We start from the raw sequence: 25,384 nt of genomic DNA on the forward strand, positions 1-25,384 counted from the left end.
GTTTACCCTTTCTTACTGTTCTTCCACCACCTGCATACTGTTCAAGTGAAGAATACAGGTCTAATATTTGGCAAAAAATAAGCTTTGCCCATGTGTAACCTTTTGATCTCTCTGTTCATAAGTTGTTTCTGAAGGCTTAATGCACATTTCACTCATTTGCAGTTCTCTGTATCAGCAGTGACTGTTGTATTTATGTCGCACAGTAAGTGTCAACAACTGTGCAGCCCATGGTAACATGAAAAGCTTTACTTCAAGGTCAGTGGTTATATTATCCAAGTCCAGTGTGTAAACTAACATAGAAAACAACCATCACAAAAGCTGTCCTCTGTTTACTTTATCAATGGTACATCTTGTGTCAGACTGGGTGATTTTGTGCAAAATGTGCTATGTTCCAAGTTGTTTAACATATCTAGATGTAAATACTGTATTATGGAATAAAAGCTGAAACTCTGATCTCTCTTCTTATATACATCTTTTGATCTCACATAAAAATGTCTTCAGTGCACAGCAAAAGCAAATTAATTGGCCTTACTATTCCAATACTTTTGGAGGGGATAAGTGTGCCAGTACCTGTAGCAGCCGTACATGCCCAAGCCATAACACTCCCACAACTATGTTGAACAGATGAGGTGGTATGCTTCGGATCTTGAGCACTTCCTTTTCATATCCACACTTCGCTCTTCCTCGTCTACGCAAAAGACCTTTTTCCAGAATTCTGCAAGCTCTTAAGTACTTTTTCATCAACTGTAATCTGGCCATACTGTTTTTGTGGCCAACTATTGGTTTGCATCTTGCAGTGTGAGCTCTATTTCTGCTCTAGAAGTTGTCTGATCAGTTGGACAGGCATTTGGGGGTTTTTCTTTACCACAGAGAGAATTCTTTTGTCATTAGCAATGGAGGTCTTTCTTGGCCTGCCAGCCCCTTTGCAATTACTGAGCTCATCAGTGTGTTCTTTCTTAATGATATTCCAGAGAGTTGATTTAGGTAATCCTAATGTTTTACCAATGTCTCTAATGGTTTTAGTCTTGTTTTCCAGGTTCATAATGGCCTGTTTTACTTTTATTGGCACAACTCTTGCCCTCATGATGAACAACGGCAACTACATACTCTAAAAGTAGTCTTAGGTGGAAGCTTGGGTATCTCATGCCTGCACTAATGAACTAACAAAACACACCTAAGTAATCACAAACATCTGTCATTTCTACATGGTGTGACCAAAATATATACAAATGCCTGTAGTAAATTAAAGCCTGTAATGTGCCTTTTAATCACATCATAATTGTTTAATTTGAAATTTTAATTTCTGGAGCAGAAGTGTAAATCAAGAAAAGATGTGTCTAAACATTATTGAGGGCACTGTACTAATGACTGTATTTGATGTCTTTGAATAATCGTGATTCTATCTGGGTTTCTTATGAGTTCCTGGCTTTGCTCTCACTTTGATCAATTCACTTTGTACAAACAAGAATCCGGTTTTTGTAAAAGGCTGTGTTAAGTGTCACATTTGTTTTAGTTTTCACATACAACTTTTAAGAAAGACTGAGTCATAAGCACTTCATGTTTTACATATGCACCAAGAGGAAAAAGGTAAAAATATTAATCGTTTAAATGTAATAAAGAATATAAAGTTCAAATGTACATTGTAAGCATCTAGAATTTTAACCTATCTTCGACTATATTCTAATATAAACTTAATTTTAATAGGACTACTCAAATAGTCATTTTGAGCTAATAAAAGGAGAACATGCTTAAAATAAAAAAAACATAGGACAACTGGAAAACAGACGAGCAGGAGGTGCAAACAAAAGTATCTTCAGAAACACACAGTAAAAAACATTTTAAACCTCAAAAGTAATTGAATCAATCTATTAATGCTGCCAACAGTGGAATACTTTACAAAAAAATACAATGAGGCGCTCATTCTTGTTAATTAAACCCGTTCTTTACTTCCATGGCTTGTTGCTGCTCTCATTGTACAATAGCAGACATTTCTGAAATTGTTGATTTTCTCTTTTCTAAGAGCGCTGTTAAAATGTTTTGTGGACCTGAGCAAATCAACATTCCTGAGACCTTCATCTTTCTTTATTTTCAGCTATTGTGTGATGGACACCAGTTGTTTTGGCTCATTTTGTATTGTTTGGCTGCTAAATAAGGAAAAAGAAACAATTAAGGGGTCTGAGTCTTCAAGAGCAAGTCAATTAAAATGAATTCAAAACAAGTTAATTAGCAGCAAAAACAGGTCACTAATTAAGAAAAGGGTTATAATGAAAACCTGCAGCCAGGGTGGTCCTCCATGACTAGAGTTGGCGACCCCTGATCTAGTCGTAGACTCACAACTTGCAAAACGCATGTATGTTTTGCTAAAATACTGTGAAAGTAGTACACAATCAGGAAGCCCGGTTTTGAATTGAAGACCAGCCTTGCTTCCTTACTCACTGGTCAAAAGTTCTTTCTTCAATCATGCTTCTGAATTGGATTATGCAATATGAGTAACAAGGGGGCTCCGCCCCCTGCTCGCTTCGCTCGCCTACCCCCGGCGTTTTGAACCCGTGCCCGCTGGGCAGCTACGTGTCCGGATGACGCACGTTTAATACGGAGCGTTTGCCCGTGTCATTCTGGAGTCCCCCACTGGTAATACAGAGCTTCGTCCGTACTATCACGCGGTGCATTTTGGACTACTGCGGACCCCGTAGTTTTTCTCGTTTCAGTTTGTATCTTTGGTCAGTTGCGCTCATGTTTTTCAAGCTTTTGAATTCCGGTCTTCATTATCTGTAACCTGCTGTCCATGTGCGTGGCCCCCTTGTTCAACCTGTTTATGACGTTTTACTTTGCTTTCTACTCTGTCTTTAATTTCTGACCTAGCTTTATTCCGGTTTTGTTTCAATGACACTGGGTCCGTGGTGATCATATGTAAAGGAGGCAGTCTAATTTTACCCTTTTGACAACTACGTGTAAATTCATTATTTGTATTGCCAGTTGTTTCTTCTGGGAAGTTAAGTGAATGATAATGATTGCAAATGACATTCATTAATCCCAATGAATTTTCCTCAATAGTGGACTCATTATTGAAGGCGTTGTCAGCCAAATGGCGTAAGCATTTAGCAGGTGTCTGGCGTTGATGTCCGCGACGGGCATGTTTTGCTTGTGGCGTTTGACTGACACGTTGTTGCATGTACATTATTTGTGACGCGCTATTTTGTAGTTTTAATTGATTTGCCACCGCTTTGCGAAATAAGGAGGATCGCACTCACTGTTAATATGTATCCTTTTCTGCAGTTGAACGGTTAATAGTGCTTTATTGTAAGGAGATACACCTATGCTCACACCTATGCTGCCTAGTGTGAAGGTGTTCAGATGACGTATGTTTAATATGGACGTTTCCTTTAGAAATCTGGTTTTGGGTGTCACTTCTTATTGGGGGGGGGGTTGAGGATTGTTGTTGCGCGAGCGTCTTCTTTCTTTTTGTGTCCCATGGGCTTGACACCTACGCCGACACCCATGCTGCCTAGTGTGAAGGTGTCGACGTTCACTTTAGAATATGTGGCTTTGGGTGTCACTTCTTATGGATGTGTGGGGGGGATTGTTGTTGCGCGAGCGTCTTCTTTCTTTTTGTGTTCCTGTGTCTTGTTTGAATCCCCCTCTTTGTGTGTGTGACGTCCCTTGCTTGTAGGGTCTGTGGGGTGGTTTTGTGTTCTTTTTTATTGTCTTCCATGGGCTTGTTGAATCCCCCTCTTGGTGTGTGTCCTGTCCCGTCCCGTGCCTGTAGGGGGGGGGTGGGGGGGGGGGGGGGTGGTCGTGCCTTGCCGTTGTGCGCTCGTCTGTTCTTTTTTTTTTGTTGTGTTTAGTTTCGTGTGCAATGTGTTTTGTGCTTTGCCCGCGGTTGAGTACTTTTCTATGTGCCTTTTCCTTTTTTCGGTGCTTGTGTGACTCCTTTTTGTATGTGCTCACTCCTTTTTTCTGTGGTCTTGTCCGCCACTCGCGGCCCCTCATCCGCCTTTTTCCGACTCTCGCGGACTCTTTTTGCGCCTGCGCCTCTCGCGGACCCTCATCCGCCTCTCTCGCCCTCTTTTGTCCGCCTTTCTCGGCTCCTCAGCCGACTCTCGCGGACTCTTTTTGCGCCTGCGCAGTACGTCTTTTTGCAGCTACGGCCCATGGCCGGATGTGCCTGCGTCCATCATCCGGTTTAGCATTCTCGGTTAGTAATATAGATATTAGATTGATTTTCCTGGATGTTTTTGATATGTTGTTCAGTGCTGATCACCATAGGCCTTCTCTGAGAAAACATGAAAATAAAATTTTCTCACCCATCATTACAAATTACATGGGGTAAACAACAGATTAAAAAAATAGATTTTTGCGTGGAGTATTCCTTTAATTTACCATATTTATCCAAACACAGAAGACAGCTGAGGAAGTTTTGGGCTTCTAGTGATCCTAAGGACTTTTTACTCTGGTGCTATAGAAAGTGCCTTGTTTTAGAACATCACTTCCTGGTTTGGGAACAGCTATGTACAGGACATTAGAGAACTACAGAGAGTGATCCAGGTGCCGGAACGCTACACCAGATCTGTTCTACCATCTCTGTAGGATATTTATACCAGGAGATGCAGGATCAGAGCAAGCAGAATCATCAGAGACTCATCTCACCCTAGTAACTATCTGTTGGATCTGCTAAAATCAGGCAAACAATTTCTTTTCAGTTTTAACAAGCTATTTTGAGAAATTATGATTGCTGACATTGTACTAAAATGCATTTGGTGGCAGCAAAATTATTATTAAAGAGGTTTACCCTTTTGTGTCATCTTGGCTGACTGTAGGGCTTATCATGATCATTATCTAATACACTTTTATTTCTGTAAAGAAAAAACAGCTTCAATAACTCACCACTACCCTTCTTGGATATTATTAATTTAGTTGTTCAAAATGTAGTCATGTTTTCAGTTGTTTACACTGTGAAAGTACCAGTCCAAAAAATATAAATGAATAACTACAAACATGGACTTATTTGTAAGGGAAAAAAAATCAGGTTGCTATCTAGTGGTAAGGCATTACTTTTTCTACACTGAAGCCTAATCGGAGGCGCTGTATACCACCTTGAACAATCAAGAAAGGAAATGGCTAAGTAATATTACATGGTAGGAAAAGGTGTTCTAAAAATGTCTATAAATGTATTTTGTAAGATATATGGATTAGTACAATGACAAAAGTCTGAGTGTTATAATAAGCCTATATATGAAAAATGGTAAAAGCTCCTTTGAAGCTAGAAATTTATTTATTTTTTATTAACACTAGAATCCCTGAAGCCTACGAAAATACTCATAATGCTGGGCCACCTTAAATTCCCTTGCACCTCCTCATCAGAGACTTGTTTTTGCAAATGTGTCAAACAGCACTGGCATCAAGCAGCCTGCTATCCCATCCCCCACTGAGGTAGCAGAGGTTATTCAAAAATGTATCCATCCATCCTCTTCCGTTTATCCAAGATCGGGTCACGGGGGCAGCATCTTGAGCAGAGATGCCCAGACTTCCCTTTCCCCGGCCACTTCTTCTAGCTCTTCCTGGGGGAATCCCGAGGCGTTCCCAGGCCAGCCGGGAGACATAGTCCCTCCAGCGTGTCCTGGGTCTTCCCCAGGGCCGCCTCCCGGTTAGATGTGCCCGGAACACCTCACCAGGGAGGCGTCCAGGAGGCATCCTGATCAGATGCCCGAGCCACCTCATCCGACTCAAAAATTTATCTGAAGAAAAAAATTATTTATTTTATATGTTGCTGTCAATGTGTAAAAACTGAAGCCCAAATATCAATCAACACAAAGTAAACATGTCCGTTTGGCTTGTGCACAGGTAAGAACTGCTGTCTCATAATCAAGAGGTTGCAAGTTCGATTCCAGGTCCTCCCCACATTTACCGTTTTGAGTAGTGAGCTGCTATTATTATTGCTATTATATAATAAAAAAATACATTTGATTCGAGTCTGTAACACCTGGTGTAAATGATTTGCTATTTGTAAAAGGATATCGCTGAAGCAATATAAGCAGACATACAAACACTGGTGAATCATGTCTTCTTGGTATCTTGTCGTCACTTGAATTTGTATTCAGTTTTATTCTTGAATAAAAGAACGTTTGTATCATTATACCTTTACAAAAGTGTTTATTTTATATTCCAGTAACCACTTGAATGACATTAAATCTGTCTCTGACACTCTTGCTCTCTGTTGTGCATGCACACACACATCCATGCATGAAAATGTCATTATTTGAAAACACTATGTAATTTGAACGTGAATTGTCATTTGAACATGTTTTTTTTTCGATCTTGCCCAATCTCCACATTATGATGCATGGTACCGAGAATGCAGACAGAATTCTTTTTGGGTGCAAACACCGTCAGCATAGCACTGCCAGATCTAAACACCAGCGTGGAGAAATGCTCCTGTACTGAAGTGACTTTAGCTGCAGGTGAAGTTCCTGTCCCACTTTATTTATGGTGCAAAGCAGAGTTGTGTTGTGGTGCAGCAGTCTATTAGCCAGCAAAAGATATGTGAAAAAGTTTGTTTGTTGTTATGGTTCTGCTTTTGTCCAGAAACGGCTCAATAAGCTTTATGACCAGAATGTTTTTCCCCTGTGGGACGACTGGGATCTTTTCCTAAATAAGGAGTGGCATTGCACATGTACTTTGTCTCCAAATCTGCTGCAATCCAAATGTTTATGCCAAATTTGTCAGGCTTGGTTGAGTTATATTGCAAGAAAGGACAACGGACCTTGGTTGGAAACAGCTGCTTATCTACAGTAATATTTTGCCTTGGGTAGTAACTCAAAACACAGTTAGATCACAGCAAATCTTTTTTTTTTCTTTTTTCACATGTTCTGCACAGGTGTTTTTGTTATTAAATTGCAAATGCCATACTATACTCTGATAGTGGCCATGGGGCATGATATCTTTTATTTCCGGTACATCAAATAGTTCTGACCAGGCATCAACCACAGCACCAACTTTGGTCGTCGCTGCTCTTGTGAAAAGAATGGAGATAAATGCCATCAACTAAGACAGGGAGAGACAAGTTTCGTGTTACAGACTCAAATCACATGTAAGTTTTTATTATATAATAGTAATAATAATACCAGCTCACAACTCAAATAAATGCAGGGAGGACCCGGGATCAAACCCGCAATCTCTTGATTATGAGACAGCAGTTCTTACTTGTGCACCAGCCAAGTGAATATGTCTGCTTTGTGTTGATTAATATTTGGGCTTAGGTTTTGACGCATTGACAGCAACATGTAAATTGAATAATTTCTTTTTCTTCGGTTATATTCTTCAATAAAACTGCTCTTGTTTTGTTGTACCTTTTGTGAAAGTCTTTATTTGATATTTGGACTTCAGTCTTCAAAAATTATACACTTCACGTCAACATTTTGTCATTATTACTGTAACATGAAAAAAGTTTGTTTTAGTTATGTGTTCTTGCCTCACATTTCTTGTCAACCTACATTGACACAGATCATTGTAGACACAGAACACACACAAAATGTATGTATGTATTATTTACCCTATACAATTCCAGATACTTAACTCCCAGATAAAGATACTTCAGCTGCCTCAGTGGGGGATGGGATAGCAGGCTGTTTGTGCTGATAGGCATATTTGCAAAGCAAAGATGCTGATGAGGTGCGAGGGAATTTAACATGGCCCAGCATTTCGGATATTTTCATAGGTTTCACGGATTCTAGTGTTAAACCTTCTGGATATATAAATATTGTGAAAAATATCTGCCAAGTCCTAAATCTGCATGGCTCTCTTTCCTTCATTGATATACAGAACACTACGATGAACTAATTTAAATGTGGTGGAACTCACCCCAATAAATATTCAAAGTCAAATAAACTATTGGCAAATACAAGAAAGACAGAAGTAAGAGATGCAGAGAAAGTCAAGTTACCCACCATTACATAAAGCAGTAGGTAAGATGATGGAGTCCTTCTTTAATTTTGAAGTGACATTAATTTTTCTTCCTCTCCTGTCTACAGTGGCTAAACAATTTGAGCCTGACAATTATGAATGAAATGATGAGACGACAGAAATAGTATAGAACAGGCTGACACAATACACATATAGCAAATAGTACAGTGGCACAAAATCACAAACACAACAGTTATGACAGTAAAACAGTATAAACAGAAAAAATTCAATTTATAGGACAGATGATTTAATGAGGATAGAAGTAGGCAGTAACCATTCAATAGCAGTAAATAGAGCTTTAATTTGTAATTAATTTCATACCCGTCTTCAAATACCATATTTAAAGCAACTTTTATGACTATCTATATGACTGTTCACAATGGATTCAAATATAAAAATAGTTATGGTACTGAAAAAATTGTGGCTTGAATATGAGAAAACAATCTTCTACACCAGCAATGTTACAGGCAACTCCGGTGTAATTAAAAGCAGAGTTTTGCCACTGCATTTCTCAGTCAGCACAAGATTGTGAAATAAAAGATAAACTATCAAATTGTCAGCTATTGCAAACTGAAGCCAAATTTTGAGTCTTCTCTTCAGTCTTAAATGCTGGAGATGAGATCATGGAACTCAACCATATGGATAAACTGCTATCTAACAGTAGGGGTGTGTGATATTGACAAAAAAATTATATCTTAATATTTTCAGGGATTTTATTGATAACAATAAGTAGACAATATTTCACATCCTTCAAAATGTGTTTATAAAAGTCTCACACCAGCTCCAGCGTGCTCTTTTGAATAAGATATTTATAACTGTTGCTTACTACTAATATTAAAAGAAATAACATTTTTTTTAATGCTATGTACTCATGGCTCAAAAAATTTTTTTAATCTTGTGCTTTCAAGGAAAAACTAAATATTGAATATTACTATTTATAAGTGGTCAATGCTGGACAGTGCCAAAGGATGTGAAAAATGTCCAGGGAAAAAATAAAAATCTTATGTAACTTGTATTGCATAATCCACATGTCCAGTATCCATTTTTATGATCAAAATGTTAAAAATGTGTTCATTTTTTGCAAAAATAATATTAACAATTATGAAAATGGTGAAAAAAACTGTCTTTTAATCAATAAAAAAACACCTGTCCACCTTCATGCAAGTGACGATGATCTTTGTCTTGCAATTCAATCTAAAGATGTAGATAGCAAGGCTGATGGTGTCTGTATTTTATCTCCTGGTGCCATCTGTTCACTCATGTTTGGATAGCTACACTAGCTTAATTTGTGGAGTGGTGACTATGTACTAGTATTCAGTTTTACTAGGATACATGTTGTCTCACTGCATCAGATGTGTTTAGAGACAACTGTGAGTCAGGTTTGCTTAAAACTAGGTGGGAACAATTAGACAGCTGCGGAGTGTCACAAGGCAGCATTAAAAGTAGGGGCAGTCACTTTGAACAGCAAAGAGCAGAGGTGCTCTCGATAATTTGATCTGACAAGAGACCAAGCTTCTGATTACTGAACTGCTATGTTTGTGAAAGTATGAATTGCAAAATATGCATTTGACATAAGCAATCAAAAGGAGGTGAAAAGAACTGTTGTTAAGAGATCTGATAAGAAACTGGAGATACAGATTTCAGTACACAACACTGTGTGTTTTATTTGAGTTTCCACCCCCCACCCCCGGATTTCTTGATATCCTATAAAGAAACCTGAAATATTTTGGCATTGTATGATCAGTAGTGTTCATTAGCAAATTTTGCCAAAGCATTACTTGCAGCGAATTTGCTGCGTTAGCCCTTGTTCTTCGAATTAATAATTTGGCTGGTTTAGGAGAATTTTTTTTTTTTTTAATAATACCAGTGGCCCCATAATGCTATGCAAGGCCAGTCTGACATCCTCCAGAGCTGGAACAGCCAACATTGATGGGACTGCCCCCCATGTATATAATGCTGATCATTCGCATTACAGACTCTGTGGGACAAGTTATCTGTGCTTGTAGCCAAATGTGCAAGTCGATCTTCGAGTTCCATGTTAACATAATAGAAGGAGGCATGTGCACTATGCTTGCATAATAATTACCCACGTGGCAAGGTAAGAGTGAAAACAAACCTTGAAGGAGCCCAATGCTATTACTATTTACAAGATATTCCTATGTCTTTGATACAATAAAAAGTGCAAAGCATAAGCACAGACAGTTTAGAGAACTTCAGTGCGACTTCAAAAATAGAACAAGCCCGCGGATTTAATCATGACACACCACTTTGAATTTTCTGCCTTTAAATGACCTACATATTTTTTTCTGACTTTTGACTACGATTTCGGCATTTACGCTTTGTTTTGATGAAATATATGATTGTGTGTCTTTGACTGCATTCTTTCTTCTTTGATCTCGGGGTTGGCACAGAGGTGCAGTGGTTGGCACTGCTGCCGCACAGTTCAGGTCACCTTTTTGGCCACAATAATGAAACACATACAGAATAAATAAGTTATCCCTGCTTGTGAAGTTGTAATGAACAGTTATGATTTTAAAATATTAACTGTATCAACTGCAAGTATCAAAAGTGCTTGGCTAGATCACTGCATAGAGTGGGTCCACCTACTTTTCTGGTTGCAGCTGACATTTTTGAATTGCCAGCTGTCAACAGGTTTTGTGAGCAACTGTGAAGATGGTTTTAAATGGGCATGACATTATTAAATACTAGACAGTAAAACCGTCTGACTGAGAAATGTTAAAAACAAGCAAATACAAGTTACCAGAACCAAGATACTAAAACCATAACTCAAGTTGATAAATGGAATGCTATGAGTCATTAACCAGTAAGATTGCTCAAGGTTTTTCATTAATGTGAAGGTCGAACTTTGCGTGCCACGTCAGTATAATAGAAGAAGGTGCGTACCCTATGCATGCGTAATAATTAACCATGTGAAGATAAAAAAAAATTGAAGTAGCCTGACACCCCCACCCCCCCAAACACAGGAGACTATGAAATAAATAATAAAAAAAGGTTTATTACTATTTACAACACGTTTCTATCTTTTTGACAGAAGAAAAGGTGCAAAGCATCAGCACAGATGGTTGGGAGAATCTTCAGTGTGACTTCAAAACAACTGAACGAGCAAGCGGTTTCAATCATGACACACCACTTTGAATTTTCAGCCAAGACCTAAATATTTTTTTCTGACTTTTGACTACAATTACCATTTACAATTTACCATTTACTCTGTGTTTTGATAAAATCTATGATTGCCAATAATTGATTGCGTACATTCTTCTTCGATATCATAGGGACATGGTGGTGCAGTGGTTGGCACTGCTTCAGGACAGCTCAGGTCACCTTTTTGGCCACAATAATCAGTCTAGTATAATTGACAGACGTTTCCCTAGCCCTCAGGGACACTTTAAAGATGACTGCACCATTATAATTCAGTCAAATCTAGTTCAGTTAGTCCTTTCCCACTGCCTTTAATGCAGTTTGCCAAGGTCAGTGAATATCGCAAACATTTACATGATTTTGGGGAACTTATGGCGAAGCAAACTCAGAAATGTTCGCACATCACAGGGCATGATATCATAGGTAGGGAAAGAACTTTATCCTCCATTTCCACTTTAAACCTTTCTTTGAAAAGTAACAAAAAACATCCTTGAATAAGACAGTGAAAACAACCAAAAAACAATTTTTTAACAACTTACCAAATGATGTGCTACCTTTGGGTTTTGGTGGAACAGGACCTAAAAATCCAATGTTATCATAAAAGTTGTGAATAGCACTGGGATTGAAGTGTGGACCTATTAACAGAATAAAAAAAAAATTAAGCAGAAGTAACAGTGTTCTCAAATGCTATTTGCATTACAACTGTAACTAATCCTACTTCTAATAAACTATTCTGTAGTTTTATTAGTAAGCAAAACCTAGTAGGATTAGTACCCAAGTTTTGTAAGGACCCTTTGTAACCTGGTTGTATACGGAAAATCAATATTACAAACTCGTAGAGATAGTTGGTGGGGGCCAGGTAGTTTTAAAATGTTGGACAGTTATGACAAAATCACACCCCAACTGGCAAGGTGTGAAAAAGTAATTGCCAAAGTAATTGCCAGTTAGGTAAATGAACCTAATTAAAGAGGGAAATAGAGTCAGCTGATTGAAAACTGCCAGGGTTCATTATAGCTAGGTCTACACAAAATACATATAACTTATTTTCACTCTTATCGTCAGAGCCATGTTGCCATTATGATACAAACACAATACCAATGAACTCCTTTCATGAAACACATCTATAAACCTGTTCAGAGCAGGGGTGAAGCCTGACGTTACACATTAGATATTTTATGTAAAAATAGGTTTTGTTTTCTGATTCAGTATATTTTAACTCAGGAAAGTGTAGTATGTGGCCATGTACAGTATGACCTAAATATACAATGCTTCATAGGTAAGTTGACATTCAGTTCCAAAAATACTAGACCAAATCCATCCATCCATCCATTTTCCAACCCGCTGAATCTGAACACAGGGTCACGGGGGTCTGCTGGAGCCAATCCCAGCCAACACAGGGCACAAGGCAGGAACCAATCCTGGGCAGGGTGCCAACACACCGCAGGACACACACAAACACACCCACACACCAAGCACACACTAGGGCCAATTTAGAATCGCCAATTCACCTAACTCGCATGTCTTTGGACTGTGGGAGGAAACCGGAGCACCTGGAGGAAACCCACGCAGACACGGGGAGAACATGCAAACTCCACGCAGGGAGGACCCGGGAAGCGAACCCAGGTCCCCAGGTCTCCCAGCTGCGAGGCAGCAGCACTACCCACTGCACCACCATGCCGCCCTAGACCAAATCATAATTTATTAATTTCATACTTGGAAGCCTTTAGACTGAAATCATGCAAATATTAATTACAGTCCAAACTGGTGAAAAAAGAAATTGCATACAAAAGCCATTATGAGCATTCTCAGTTCTATTAATATGAAATAAAAGTCTAAGGCTGACTTATAGTACTGACTATACTTGCACGCGTACTTTAAGTAAATCTGGAGGATTCCACCAGGTGGCAGTGCAAGACATCATCACGTTGAGTAAACAACGTCTGGTTTTGCTGTGTTGTGACTTGACAGAATGAAAATGTTAAAGATAAATTCTTTGCATTCTGATGCTGTTGCAAAGGTAAAAAAAAAAAAAAACAAGATGGTATGCGAGACTTTTAAATGTATCGCGTCATACACATCATGATTTCATGACTTGCTTCACTGTATCGAACCATTCAACAAAACATCGAAGAATGCAGATCTATCCTGTTGGAGATGCATAGAGGCTTGCCATCACATGTTAACAGTAAACAACGATGCCGATGTCACGTACTAAAACTTGAACACAAATGCCTCCCATTTTTTTTTTTTACCAGTATTGGAACTCGCGCATGTGTTGTGTTAATTTCTGATGACATGCTCAGAAGATATGTCAAAAGAACGCTAGCAACTCATGACAGCCATGCGTGTGTGTACATGTTAAGAGAGTGAAGTATAAACCAGCCTTAAGGAAAACATTCACAACATAATGTTAACAGAGTGTGCAGTAAAATACTTTCATGTATGTATTTAACTTTTAAGACACATCATGTTTTAAACTTTTGAAAATTGACAGTTTTCTAATAAATTCCACAATTTATTATTAAAAACATGAAAACAAACACAAATAAATGAACTACTTTGATAAACCTTCATAATACAAATAGCTTATGATTCTACACGTTTTTCTTAAGCACCTTTTTGGGATCAAGTATTTCTCTTTGTATTCTCTGAACCCATTAACTCAGGTCAATTTTAATCCCACAAAGGCGTCATTTGTTTATTCCCCAGATCAAAACGCATTTTTTTTTGGTTAGGATTAGTAGCATAAAACAGTGATTTATTAGGTTACAGTATGTACTATTTCCTTCACACTGCTTGTGATACTATGGTGTTTGTTTTCTTTACTTATTAAGTAATTAAAAGTTTGCTAACTCAAAATGCAAATGAAAGAAAATCATTCTCTAAGAACATGAAATAAAGCCATACCTCTTGTTTGAAGAAGGTCAATTTCTTTGGTTAGGCAATCTATATCTATTTGCAAGATTCTGTTTTTGCACCTCAATTGTTGCATTTCATCAAGCTTTGAAAATGAAAACAGGGAGTTTAATCATAAATATTGGTTCATAATTACAATCCATTTCTCAAAAATACAAACTTATTTCCTTTTGAATAACTATAAACTGGACACAACTCACAGAAGGAATCTGGGAGACAGAGTTGGATCTCTGAAGACGTCTCTGATTAAGGTCATTCTCCATTTCATTTACTTCTGCTTTGAGTTTTTCCAACTTTTTCTTCTTTACCTCAAGTTCGTGCCAAAGCCTTTCCATTCGTGCTTTCTGATGTATTAACAAAGCTGCAGATGTATTAAGAAATAATGTCACTCATATAGCAAGAAAACAGAAGATTGTACTAGTTACAAAATGCTATCCTCAATATCATGCAAACATTTCAATGTAATCTTTCATCTAGCCAAAGAGTCATCTGGACTCCTTTCCAATCATGTTTTTTTAAACTGAAAGTCTACTAGAGTGATTTTTCTCAAAATCATGTGGCTTGTGTCATTTTATAATGCTAATAACAGTACCAAGTCTGGGCATGTTGTTTTTTTAAAAGCAAGTAATGACTTCACTTAAAGTTTATAAAAAGAGTGTTCCATAAAATTAGAAAAGAAGCCAAGAATGTTGTCTCAAATAAAATAGGTATAACCACAGTAAACTTCATGGTTTTAATGACAAGGTTTAGTACATATCAAACATTTAAGAACATCTACTGAATGAAACTGCACAAATGTAATAAAGACAAAAAACAAACTGTCTGAACCTAACACCTTTGATTCGAGTTACTCAAGGCATATTTGTGATTAGACTTAATAACAGTAACCCTCCTTTTGGATGATCATTCCAAACTAGGGCAATTGTTAAGGACTAAAAGCCAGTATTGTACCATTACGCAAGAAATCGGAAGTGGTCTCCCCTAGGCTTTCTCGTATACTCAGATATAGGAACTTATATTTCAGGAGTAAACCGCAAGACAATTATTATATCATGTACATTAAAGAAGCACCAACAACAAATCAAATAAATAATAAACAACAAACAAAACAAATGAAAGCACACTAAGCCTTTGTGGGGCACAACAGAAGGCAGGCCATCATATTTGAACTGCTGAACAAAAACCACTATCTGTTGTACAGAATGTAAGCATTCACTGTGTCTAAAGGTTGTTTCAAGGACTGACATGAAAAACAATTTTGAAAGTAAAGGTCTAGATGAGTACATAATTACACATTCATTATTATAAATTCTGTACTTATTGTTTCAGAGTGATAATGTATGTTTACATAAAAAACATCCCTCTAAAAAATACAAATATTACAAATATAACTGCAGTACTGGTTTTAAGTAAATGCTGAGTAAATGTTTCCACAATGGGACACTATGTGAATTTCCCATCGGGATTAATAAAGTATCTATCTATCTATCTATCTATCTAAATATTTCCAAAAAGGAGGACACCATGTACCAAACAGTATAATTTCGCAATCCTATGGGATATAAAATCTAAACAAGCTAACAATAATAATAATAATAAATTTTTATTTATATATCACCTTTCCCATGCTCAAGGCACTTCAGAGTCTCAGAAAGAACATCAGGGTGTATGCAACATTGGATACAATTATTTTCTGTATAGAACACTAAGCAGATAAATACAGGATATACAAAGCATTAAATATGATAAATGAAAAAAAAAAAAAAAAAGAGTAAAATACTAAATTAAATACTAAAAGAAATGCCTAAACAAATAATAAAATTTGTAATATAACACACAGACAAATTATCCTGAGCATCTGGACAGAGAGGTAAACTGCATCAGAAGCATCAGAATGTTAAATTAAAAGCATTCTTGAACAAATGAGCTTTAAGTTTTTAAAAGAATGGAGTCAGCTGATCTAATTAATTTAGGGAGGTCATTACAAAGTCTGGGAGATACAGAGCTGAAGGCCTTGTCACCCACAGAGTTTAGGTTAGAGTAAGGCACAACAAGACTGCCAGAAATGGAGGACCTTAGTGGACGAACAGGAGCATAGTGATTTAGAAGGTCACTGATGCAGTCCAGTGCAAAGCCATTTAAAGCTTTGTAAGTTATTAATATAATTTTATATTCAATCCTGTAAGACACAGGAAGCCAATGAAGGCAAAGAAGAATGGTGTTATGTGCTTGCTGTTGCTGATCTATGTAAGGGCTCTTGCAGTAGAATTGTGAATCAACTGGAGCTATGATATAAGATTAGAAGGAGTAGGAAGTTACAATAATTGATGTGGGATGTGGCAAAAGCATGGACAAATTTCTCAGCATTAGAAAAGGAGAGGAACGAGTGAACAAGGGATATGTTATGGAGGTGGAAGTAAGAAAGTTTCTTAATGTGGTTTATGTGGGTGGAATAAGAAAAGGAGGAATCAAAAATTACACCAAAATTCCTTGCATTAGAGGAAGGTCTAATGAGATCACCGTCAAGACTGACTGAAAAGAAGTTAATTTTCTTAAGTTGCACTTTAGTGCCAATTTGCAGGAGTTCAATTTTAGAATTTTGCTCTAGGTTTTACTTTCACTGAAGCAAGTTGTGAGCTCAGAAAGCATCGATGAAGTTTCACTTTTAACACTAAAATACAGTTGAGTAAAACCTGCATAAAAATGATAATCCAGTCCAAAGCTACAAATAATATGGCCAAGGTGAAGCATATAGATATAGAAGAGCAGAGGTCTTAGGACAGAGCCCTGTGTGACTGGTGCTGTGCTGGATCTGTTGTTGCCAAGACTAACAAACTCTTGCCTATCAGTCAGATAGGACTTAAACCACTGAAGGGCAGTGCCAGAGATACCCTGAATGTTCTCTATTCTGGACAGTGGAATGTCATGTCTGACAGTGTCAAATGCTGCACTGGGGTCTAACACAATTAATGTGCTGGTTTATCCATAGTCTGCGGCCATAAGGAAAATCATTAGTTACATTAGTTACCTAAAGCAGAGCAGTTTCACAACTGAGCTGCCCTCTGAAACCAGACAGAAAGGGTTCCATCAGATTATTAGAAGTTAAGTAATTGGTGATTTGGGAGGCTACAACACACTCAAAAACTTTTGACTAAAAGAGACACAGTATGCGAAAAATTCTTAACATTTAAAAACTGGCTAGCATAAAGCCAGTGTCAAGGGATGTATTTGTTATTTTTGTAACAGTCAAGATTATGGCATATGAAGGCAGGATTTAAGAAGTATGGTGGGGATCGGGTCCAGTACACAAGCAGGTCATTAACAAATGCAGTTGTGACTGGTAAAAAGAGTGGGAAGACAGGGATAGATATAAATGGATAATGGATTTATGTTAGTTGAATTATTTAGATCTTTAATTTTATTACAGAACAAGTGCAGGATCTTTTTCACAGACTTCAGTAGAGTACGTAATTGAGCTAGATGCAGGCTGAAGTAGTTTATTAACTACAGAGAACAAAACCCTCGGGTTTTCGTGGCCATTTTCTATTATTCTGCCATAATGTGTGTTCTTGGCTGTAGTTAGTGCATCTCTGTAAGCTCTTTGATGGTCAGAGAATGCCTGGATATGCACAATGAGGCCAGTCTTATGCGACATTCTCTCAAGGTGCCAGCCAGTTGCTTTCATAGACTGTAACTCTGAATTATACCATGGAGCTGAACGCTTAAAGGAAACCTTATGTTTTAAAGGAGCTGCTTCATCTAGTGCTGAATGAAGGGCCGAGTTATAGTTGTCAACAAGATTATCTAGCACTGATGGAATGAGGGAGGACAGAAAAAGATCAGAAATAGATCGAGCTAGGATAGAGGGACAAATATTTTAAGGTTTCTGAAAGAAATTTGACATTTACAAGTAAGAGGTAGGAGAGGTAATGAGACAGTTTGAAACACAGCTTTATGGTCAGAGAGGCCCAAGTCACTGCTATAAGTGTTGCCGACAGATAAACCATAGGTGCAAATCAGGTCCAATTTTTGACCACCAGAGTGGCTAGGGAAATCAACATGTTGCACCAAATCAAAACAGTCCACCAAGGACAGGAATTCATTCCTCAGTTTACACTTTGGAATGTCAATATGAATGTTGAAATTGCCAAAAGAATTACTCTCTGGGAAAGGGAACTTAAGTGGGCTAATTGTTCAGTCAGATCAGATAAGAAAAGCACATTGTATTTTGGGGGACGACAGCAACAGTAAGTTGTTGTTATTAATTTAGGAGCCAGACACTAGAGATTATTTTAGCATATTGAAAATTTGGCACACTGACACTCTTATTTCCAAAGCCATGAGTAGGACGACGTATTCCTTAACAAATGCTGCCGATGAAGAAATTCCTAAAATGCCTAATGTGTTTACATTTTACTTAGCTAATTTTGGCTTGAAACAAAGGTTTTTATTCATCTAAACAGTTTCTTTTAAATACTTGCAGAGTTTTACAATCACTACTCTTCAGTTACTTACAGTTCCTTTATTACATAATCAGAATAATGGCCATTCATTTTTTGCAGATGTACTGTAATTTAGGTGCAATAATGCTGAAAATCCCTTAGGGCGAATGGGGTTAACCCTTGATGAGTGTATTATAAAATGTGTTTCCTAGAAGATTATTTCATTAACTGCAGTGTACATGTAGCAAAACAAACTGCTCATGATAAATTTGGCACCGTACAATACTTTTCATAGCCTATTTGATAGCTGTGCATTAGCTAGAATAATTGAAGCAAAAAGACACAAAACTTGGCACTACTAAAGACAACAGCGGCATAATTATTTTTTGTGCTTTGTTGTTAGAAGTATGCTTATTTTTGTCTACCTGCAAAAAAAGTAAACATTCTATAACATTTTCAAAACTACACACAATTTATGTAATAGAAGAGTTACTTACAACTTGAACTAGCAGCACAGAAAGAAGTCAGTTTTTACTAACATAATACAAGAATTAAAGAAGAATCTATTGCATCATTCTACACATGTCATGGTGACAAACAAAAAGTTATTTAGTGATGGAGTAGACATAAAATAAGTGTTTGCTGATGCAGTCTACTTGCTGTTTGGAGATTTCAAAAACAAAATGGAAATTGCAGTTGCCATCACTGATATGCTGTTATCAAGTAATATTGCAACAAGGAAATCTGAGTACCTTGAGGATCAACTGCAAAATGGACAAAGCTTCATTGAGCAATTTAGCCGACATTGTACAATTATGTATTTTAATTTAAAGGTGTTTGATGACATGAGGAAAAAAAATGTAACTACTTAGTTTTGCATTTAAACAAGCAAGCAGGATAATGATATTTTTGAGGGTTTTATTACTGTATTAAACACTGTATTTTAAACTTACTATGATTACCACTGGTGGGGCAATGACAATGGTTGGATTCATTGCACCGTACAAACAAATTGAAACCTGGAGAAGGCTAAGGCATTCAACAAAGACTTATTGCTACATACTGTTGTGTAATGGCTCAGCACAGGTAAATTTTTTCTGAGATTTACAGAGAGCTGTTGCCTGAAATACAATATAAACTATACCGGAAACTGCCAGGTTAATAAAGCATGTGGCAAAATTGCTTTCAGATATTAACAGAAATTAACCTATGTATGTATTTAATAAAGATCCTGTTGTTTAGTGGGGTATTTGTGTAAAATTCTAATTCTACTGCTATAGACAGAGTGGGGGGTTTGACTAGCGTATGCATTAGAGGAATTTTGTTGTTTTGCTATTGAAACCTTATCTTCATAAACGTAATCTCTCTCTGTCTCCTAACCAAGCAGATGTGCAGATATATAAAAAATTATTTTAAAATTTTAAATGTATTAATATATATCTATTAATATATATCCTACTTTCTGGCTTTGGTTGATGAGCATTACAAAACAATTTTATAGGAACCTGTATTCTTTTGAATTAAAATGAGTAATCAGTTTTGAGCATACTGTATATTAATATTATTTGATGTTTACGATTGAAAGTTTTTTACTTTTCTCACTCAAACATTTCTTTTAGTGTTTTTCGTCAGTTGCATGTTCATGCTTTTTTTTTTTTTTTGTCGTAACCATAGACATACAATAACGTTCTAACACTCAGTCATATTTTATTTTAACATATTACAAACAGTAGTGACATTTACAGGGTGCGCATTTAGGCAACCCATGCATTAATGGAGCATTTTTAATTTTGAGGTTATTTTTTCTACTGGTTGAAAAATAAGTAACTTTTTTGGAGGCTTCTGAAATGGCCGTTGTTTTGGGGGATGTTCTGGGTAGGGTTTAAAATGCAGACACAAATGCAGATTATAAATAATTTCTAATGGCAGGAGTGGGGGCCCCTCTTTAACATCCAGAGATGGTAATGCAATTTAGGATGAATCCTTGGGTGGTGAGTGAAGGAGTCTATTGTGAGAAATGCTGGTACTCTGAGAGCCAAAAGGGTTAAAATGTCAGAACGTTGTTTAGTTTTCTCCCTGTAACTGTAACTTAGGGCTTTTTCATGGGTACAGGATAGTGCTGGGCGGTATGACCAAAATTCTATATCACGGTATTTTTCAAGATTGTACCAGTTTCACGGTATTCAATGGTATTTTTTTCCCATGCATGAGTTAATCACATTTTCCACTGCAATTACTGCAGTAGACTGGCTAAGAATAACCTATTCCAATGTCATGAGAATTGTACATTGTACAAAAAAACATTTTAATGTGCACACAAGTATTAATACAGGTTTGCATGGCTCCATAAAGTGATAGTTTTCAAAGGGGGGGCACTAATGAAGAGAAGGAATCACACTGCATGACAGTTGCTGTCAAAATATAGAACCTTTTTTATTGAACAAATTTTGCAAACCGCTTAAACTAAAACTTTGACAACAAATTGTCAACCATACAAAGAGGCATTTAGTTGTATTGCACTGAACATGTCTTAGAAAAGGAATAAATGGCAAATATTTTTTGTAAACCAACTACACTTTGTTAATGTTAACAATCTCTGTCCACTGACATGTTAAAGTGACTTTTTAAACAACTTTACCATCATTAAACTGCATAATATATAAACTAATAAATAATAACAATAAAATAAATAATAGTGCAACTTCCAGTAATAATACTATTACATCAAAACTTCAAGCCCAGGTACATTACACAGTATTCACCAAACTAAAATAAAACAAGTGCAACTTGGAGATGACATCTTTACCAACTGAACCATCATTAAGGCAAATTGCATTAATATAGACCTTGCTTCAAGCTAAGCTATATATATACAGTGGAACCTCTAGATACGAGTTTAATTCGTTCCAGCACTGAACTTGTATAGCGAATTTCTCGTATCTAGAACAAACTTCCCCATTGAAAATAATGGAAATCCAGTTAATCCGTTCTGCACCCCAAATATATTAACATAAAAATCAATTTTCCTAACAAATAACACTGATAAATTATATATACTGTAGTCTACCTTTAATAAATAACACTGGTAAATAATATAACTGATTATTAAAAGAATCAAAACAGGTGTCCAAAGTGCAGTAGAGCATTCAATAAATCTTTAAATAAATAATCCTTAAAACAGTTGTGAAGTGGAGGTTTAAAATACACAAGAATAACAATCCTTTAACACGAGGTTAAAACGTCAAAAGGATGCCGTCTTTAAAAAACAGATGACAATCCCCGGTGCTTCTTCTCTGTTAGCGTCTCACCTGCGGGCTCTGCAACAGGCGAGACACTCTTAATGCAGCTGACCTTCTCTACACCGTCCTGCTTCAGCTGTTTGGCTCGCCTGTTCAGCTCACTGTTCAGCTACACGCGAGCCTGCACTCACTCGCCCGCCCGCCCGCCTGCCTGCTTGTGCTCGCGCTCTCTCTCTCTCTTTTCTTTTCCTTTTTCTCCCCCTTAACCGGCTCGCGCTTCTCTATATATGCGGGGAGGACATGGCAGCTGCAGCCCATCAGCCACAGGAACAATCATGGATGTGGGCAGTTTCCCACCTGTGCACTTAAGTGAGAAACGCAGACACCGCAGATCGCGGCTCGCAACTGCTACCACGCCCCCTTGCTAAGCCGCGAGCTATACCCACAGCCTGGCTCGTGGCTCGTTACGCGAGCCAATGCTCGTATTTAGATCTGAATTTTTCGCTCATACTTTCCTCGTATTTTGAATTTCTCGTATACAGAGGTGATCGTATCTCGAGGTTCCACTGTATATAATAAATAATAAAACTGCAACTTGCATTTATAATACTATTTGTTGTTTAGTGGGTCAAAAAAAACAAAAAAAAAAAGGTCCGTTTTTAAATCCAGTTCGCCGTGTCTGCCTTCGTGGGTGCGATTGCTCAACCGCAGGGAGCTGATGAGGTGATTGGGGCGAGTTGCATCTGATCATTCTCAATTGCTTCATCGGCTTAGTGTGGTGTGTGAATAAGGCGCTGAGCCCACGGACAGAGACGTATATTTATGGGCCGGCAGGATGGGGGAAGGAAAAAAAGAAAAGATAGAACACAAGGAGGTTAAAGAAGGGAAAAGGCAGTCATGGGAGACAATCCAGACACCAGGAAGGAGAAGGCAGCACGAGCTGGGGCTCCGTGAGGGAGTGCAGGCTTAGGCAATCTAGGGGCTGGTTCACCCCACTGAGTAAGCGTGTGGAGTGGGGCGAGCGAAATGTAAGACCTCCAAATGGATCTGAGGAGTGACTGAGTGAGCACGAAGGAAGACTGGAAGTGTGCCGACCTCGGACGGTCTGGCTGCGCAGTGTGGCGGCAGCCAAAACAGGGGTTGGCAGAAAGCAGTTTGTGCTGCAAAGGCTCTGTCAGCAACGCCAGTGAAGGGTGAGCCGTGGAGACAGAAGGTGGTGTGCTGCGATCGGGCGAGGAGAGAGACTGCATTTTAACGGATATATTTATTATGGATTTTATCCCCACATTTCACTGGCTTTATGGATTTGCTATTTATTTGGGTACTGTATTTTTCTGAACACTGTCCAACAGACACTTTTGGTTTTACTTTGACTGTTTTTAACAAAAGCACTTGAGCACTTTCCAACATCCCCTGGCTTCAATGAGATTTCTCAGCTCATCTCGGTCATAACTATCGACGGTGTTGGTTCAACAGACTCCCATGTGGGAAGAGGGAGTCTGTAGGGGACCGGCACCGTCACAGTATTAACACAGTAACCAGATACATTACACAGTATTGAAAAAAAAAATAAAATAAAACAAGTACAACTTGGCTTGCAGTATTATCCAGTAGTATAGAAACAGTATTCATACATTTGAACATAATGCTCCACAGCCGACCTTTTAAAACCAAAGTATCTACAGATAACAGACACAGCACCTTTTTTCGTCAAAGGTTCTTCTGTGTTATCATGTTCAACTTTATTGTCTGCTACAGCTTCAGTTTCAGAATGTTCCCTGTCCATTTTCACCGCTCAATACCTCCACTAAGTTAGCACTAACACATGTACAATGTTGGATGCGTATTTTGCGGTGCACCAGTGAAAAAGGTCCCCCTTAAACAGTTTCCCGCTGCGCCACGTTCCGAATGTTGTTTAGGCTATTTAAACCGGTGTTCCGGTATAAGAAAAATCCATATCATAACAAAAATAAAAAACGGTTTTTGGTATGAACCGGTATACCACCCAGCACTAGTACAGGAAAAATGACGTGGTAGTTTCAAATGTAGAACAACCAAGGAAAGAAAATTCAAAACAGAGAAGCAATGAATGGACAGAACAGAACAGGTGAAAATATTGTGAAATATATACCATGAGCAGCCCCCCCCCCCCCTCTCTCTCGATGTTGTGAGGAACCTGTTAACTGAGCTTTGATAACATTTAAACTTTTCCTTCTAGCAAAGCAATACTTATAGTTACTCATTTCCACAGCGCTTGGCATGCAGTGGAGAGTTGCTAACTGCAACTTACTTTAAGCTTTGCTCAACCTTCATTTATCCACTTCATAGCTCATTTTCAAGGCAGTACACCTCCCGGTATCTTTTTCCAAGGCAGAAGACCTCCTCTTCATCACTCACACCTAGACTCATTTATCTCTGAAAAATTTGTTTTTAACACTGAGCCGAAAAAAGGAAGCATGGCCTACTTGTTAAAGCATTACTACTGACAAATTAAAAAACAGGGGTGAGCTAATTTTCTTTTTCTGTAGTGTCACCAAATCTCTATCAAACCAATTTTTGTATTTGTATTTTTCAGGTTTTTCCATGGACCACATTGCTTAGTCTTTTTTGTTGTACAGCACAGTTCTTTTTTACTTACCCGTCCACTATATTGGTCAGAGTTGCTGTACTGCTGGCAGTGTTTGGTAACAGTGTGCATAGCTGATAAACTGTGCATTCCCTATGAGAAAAAGATCTACACATTTGTGTGGGTTCAGCGTAGATAACGAGCATTTACAAAATGATCTGAAATTGCAAATTAGATAAAAAAAACTTTCATAAAACAAATTACTTTTTCAAATTTATCAGTGTTCATGTACACTAGGTCAAAGTGTGTGTTGTGAGCTCACTGTTAAAACCCTAGAAACAATAAATGCAAAGTTTTATGTTAACCTTGCAAAAAAAAAAAATAAAAAAAAATTTATTTTTAACTTTTACCCTTATTCAATCCAAGTTTTTGTAAGAACGTAATAAAAGAGACCTGCAAATGGAGAAAAAAAGATCTCTTGAATATAGTGCTGGGCGGTATACCGGTTCTTACCGAAAACCGTTTTTTATTTTTGTTATGATATGGATTTTTGTTATACCGCAACACCGGTTTAAATTGCCTAAACGACGTTCGGAAAGTGACGCAGCGGGAAACTGTTCACGTGGGGACCTTTTTCACTGCTACACCGCTAATCACAGCGGTGTTGCACAGGGGCTCTTTTTCACTGCTACACCGCTAAATAGGTAGTGGTAGTGTAGGTATTGCACTCTGAAAATGGACAGAGAACATTCCGAAACTGAAACTGAAGCTGTAGCAGACGATAAAGTTGAACATGATGACACAGAATAACTTTTGCCGAAAAAAAGGAGTCGCGTCCGTTATCTGGAGATGCTTTGGTTTTAAAAGGTCAGATGTGGACCATTATGTTCAAATGTGTAAATACTGTTTCTATACTACTGGATACTACTGCAAGCCAAGTTGTACTTGTTTTATTTGTTTTCAATACTGTGTAATGTACCTGGGTACTGTGTAATAGTGTGACGACATGTTGACTTTATTCTCGACATTTCTACTTTATTCTCGCTGTTTATGTCAAGATTAAAGTCGACATGTTGACTTTATTCTCGTAATTTGCCATTAAA

General features: G+C 37.8%; 1 protein-coding gene across 5 annotated transcripts in view; it reads right to left on the reverse strand.

The window, feature by feature from the left end:
- The window catches only part of tab2 (TGF-beta activated kinase 1 (MAP3K7) binding protein 2), a 170,070-nt gene that overhangs the window by 1,623 nt on the left and 143,063 nt on the right, over window positions 1-25,384 (reverse strand). For 3 of the 5 annotated variants that reach the window (XM_051924865.1, XM_028797875.2, XM_051924864.1), the window contains exons 4-7: window positions 14,235-14,395; window positions 14,026-14,119; window positions 11,658-11,753; window positions 7,944-8,045 (exon numbers count right to left, since the gene is read on the reverse strand). In XM_051924865.1, coding sequence (XP_051780825.1) covers window positions 7,944-8,045; window positions 11,658-11,753; window positions 14,026-14,119; window positions 14,235-14,395 — 453 coding nt within the window. The remainder of the gene's footprint in view (window positions 1-7,943; window positions 8,046-11,657; window positions 11,754-14,025; window positions 14,120-14,234; window positions 14,396-25,384) is intronic. The other 2 variants (XM_028797878.2, XM_028797877.2) reach the window with 1 other exon arrangement.

Source organism: Erpetoichthys calabaricus, chromosome 3, assembly GCF_900747795.2.
Source record: "Erpetoichthys calabaricus chromosome 3, fErpCal1.3, whole genome shotgun sequence".
NCBI classification, from domain to species: domain Eukaryota; kingdom Metazoa; phylum Chordata; class Cladistia; order Polypteriformes; family Polypteridae; genus Erpetoichthys; species Erpetoichthys calabaricus.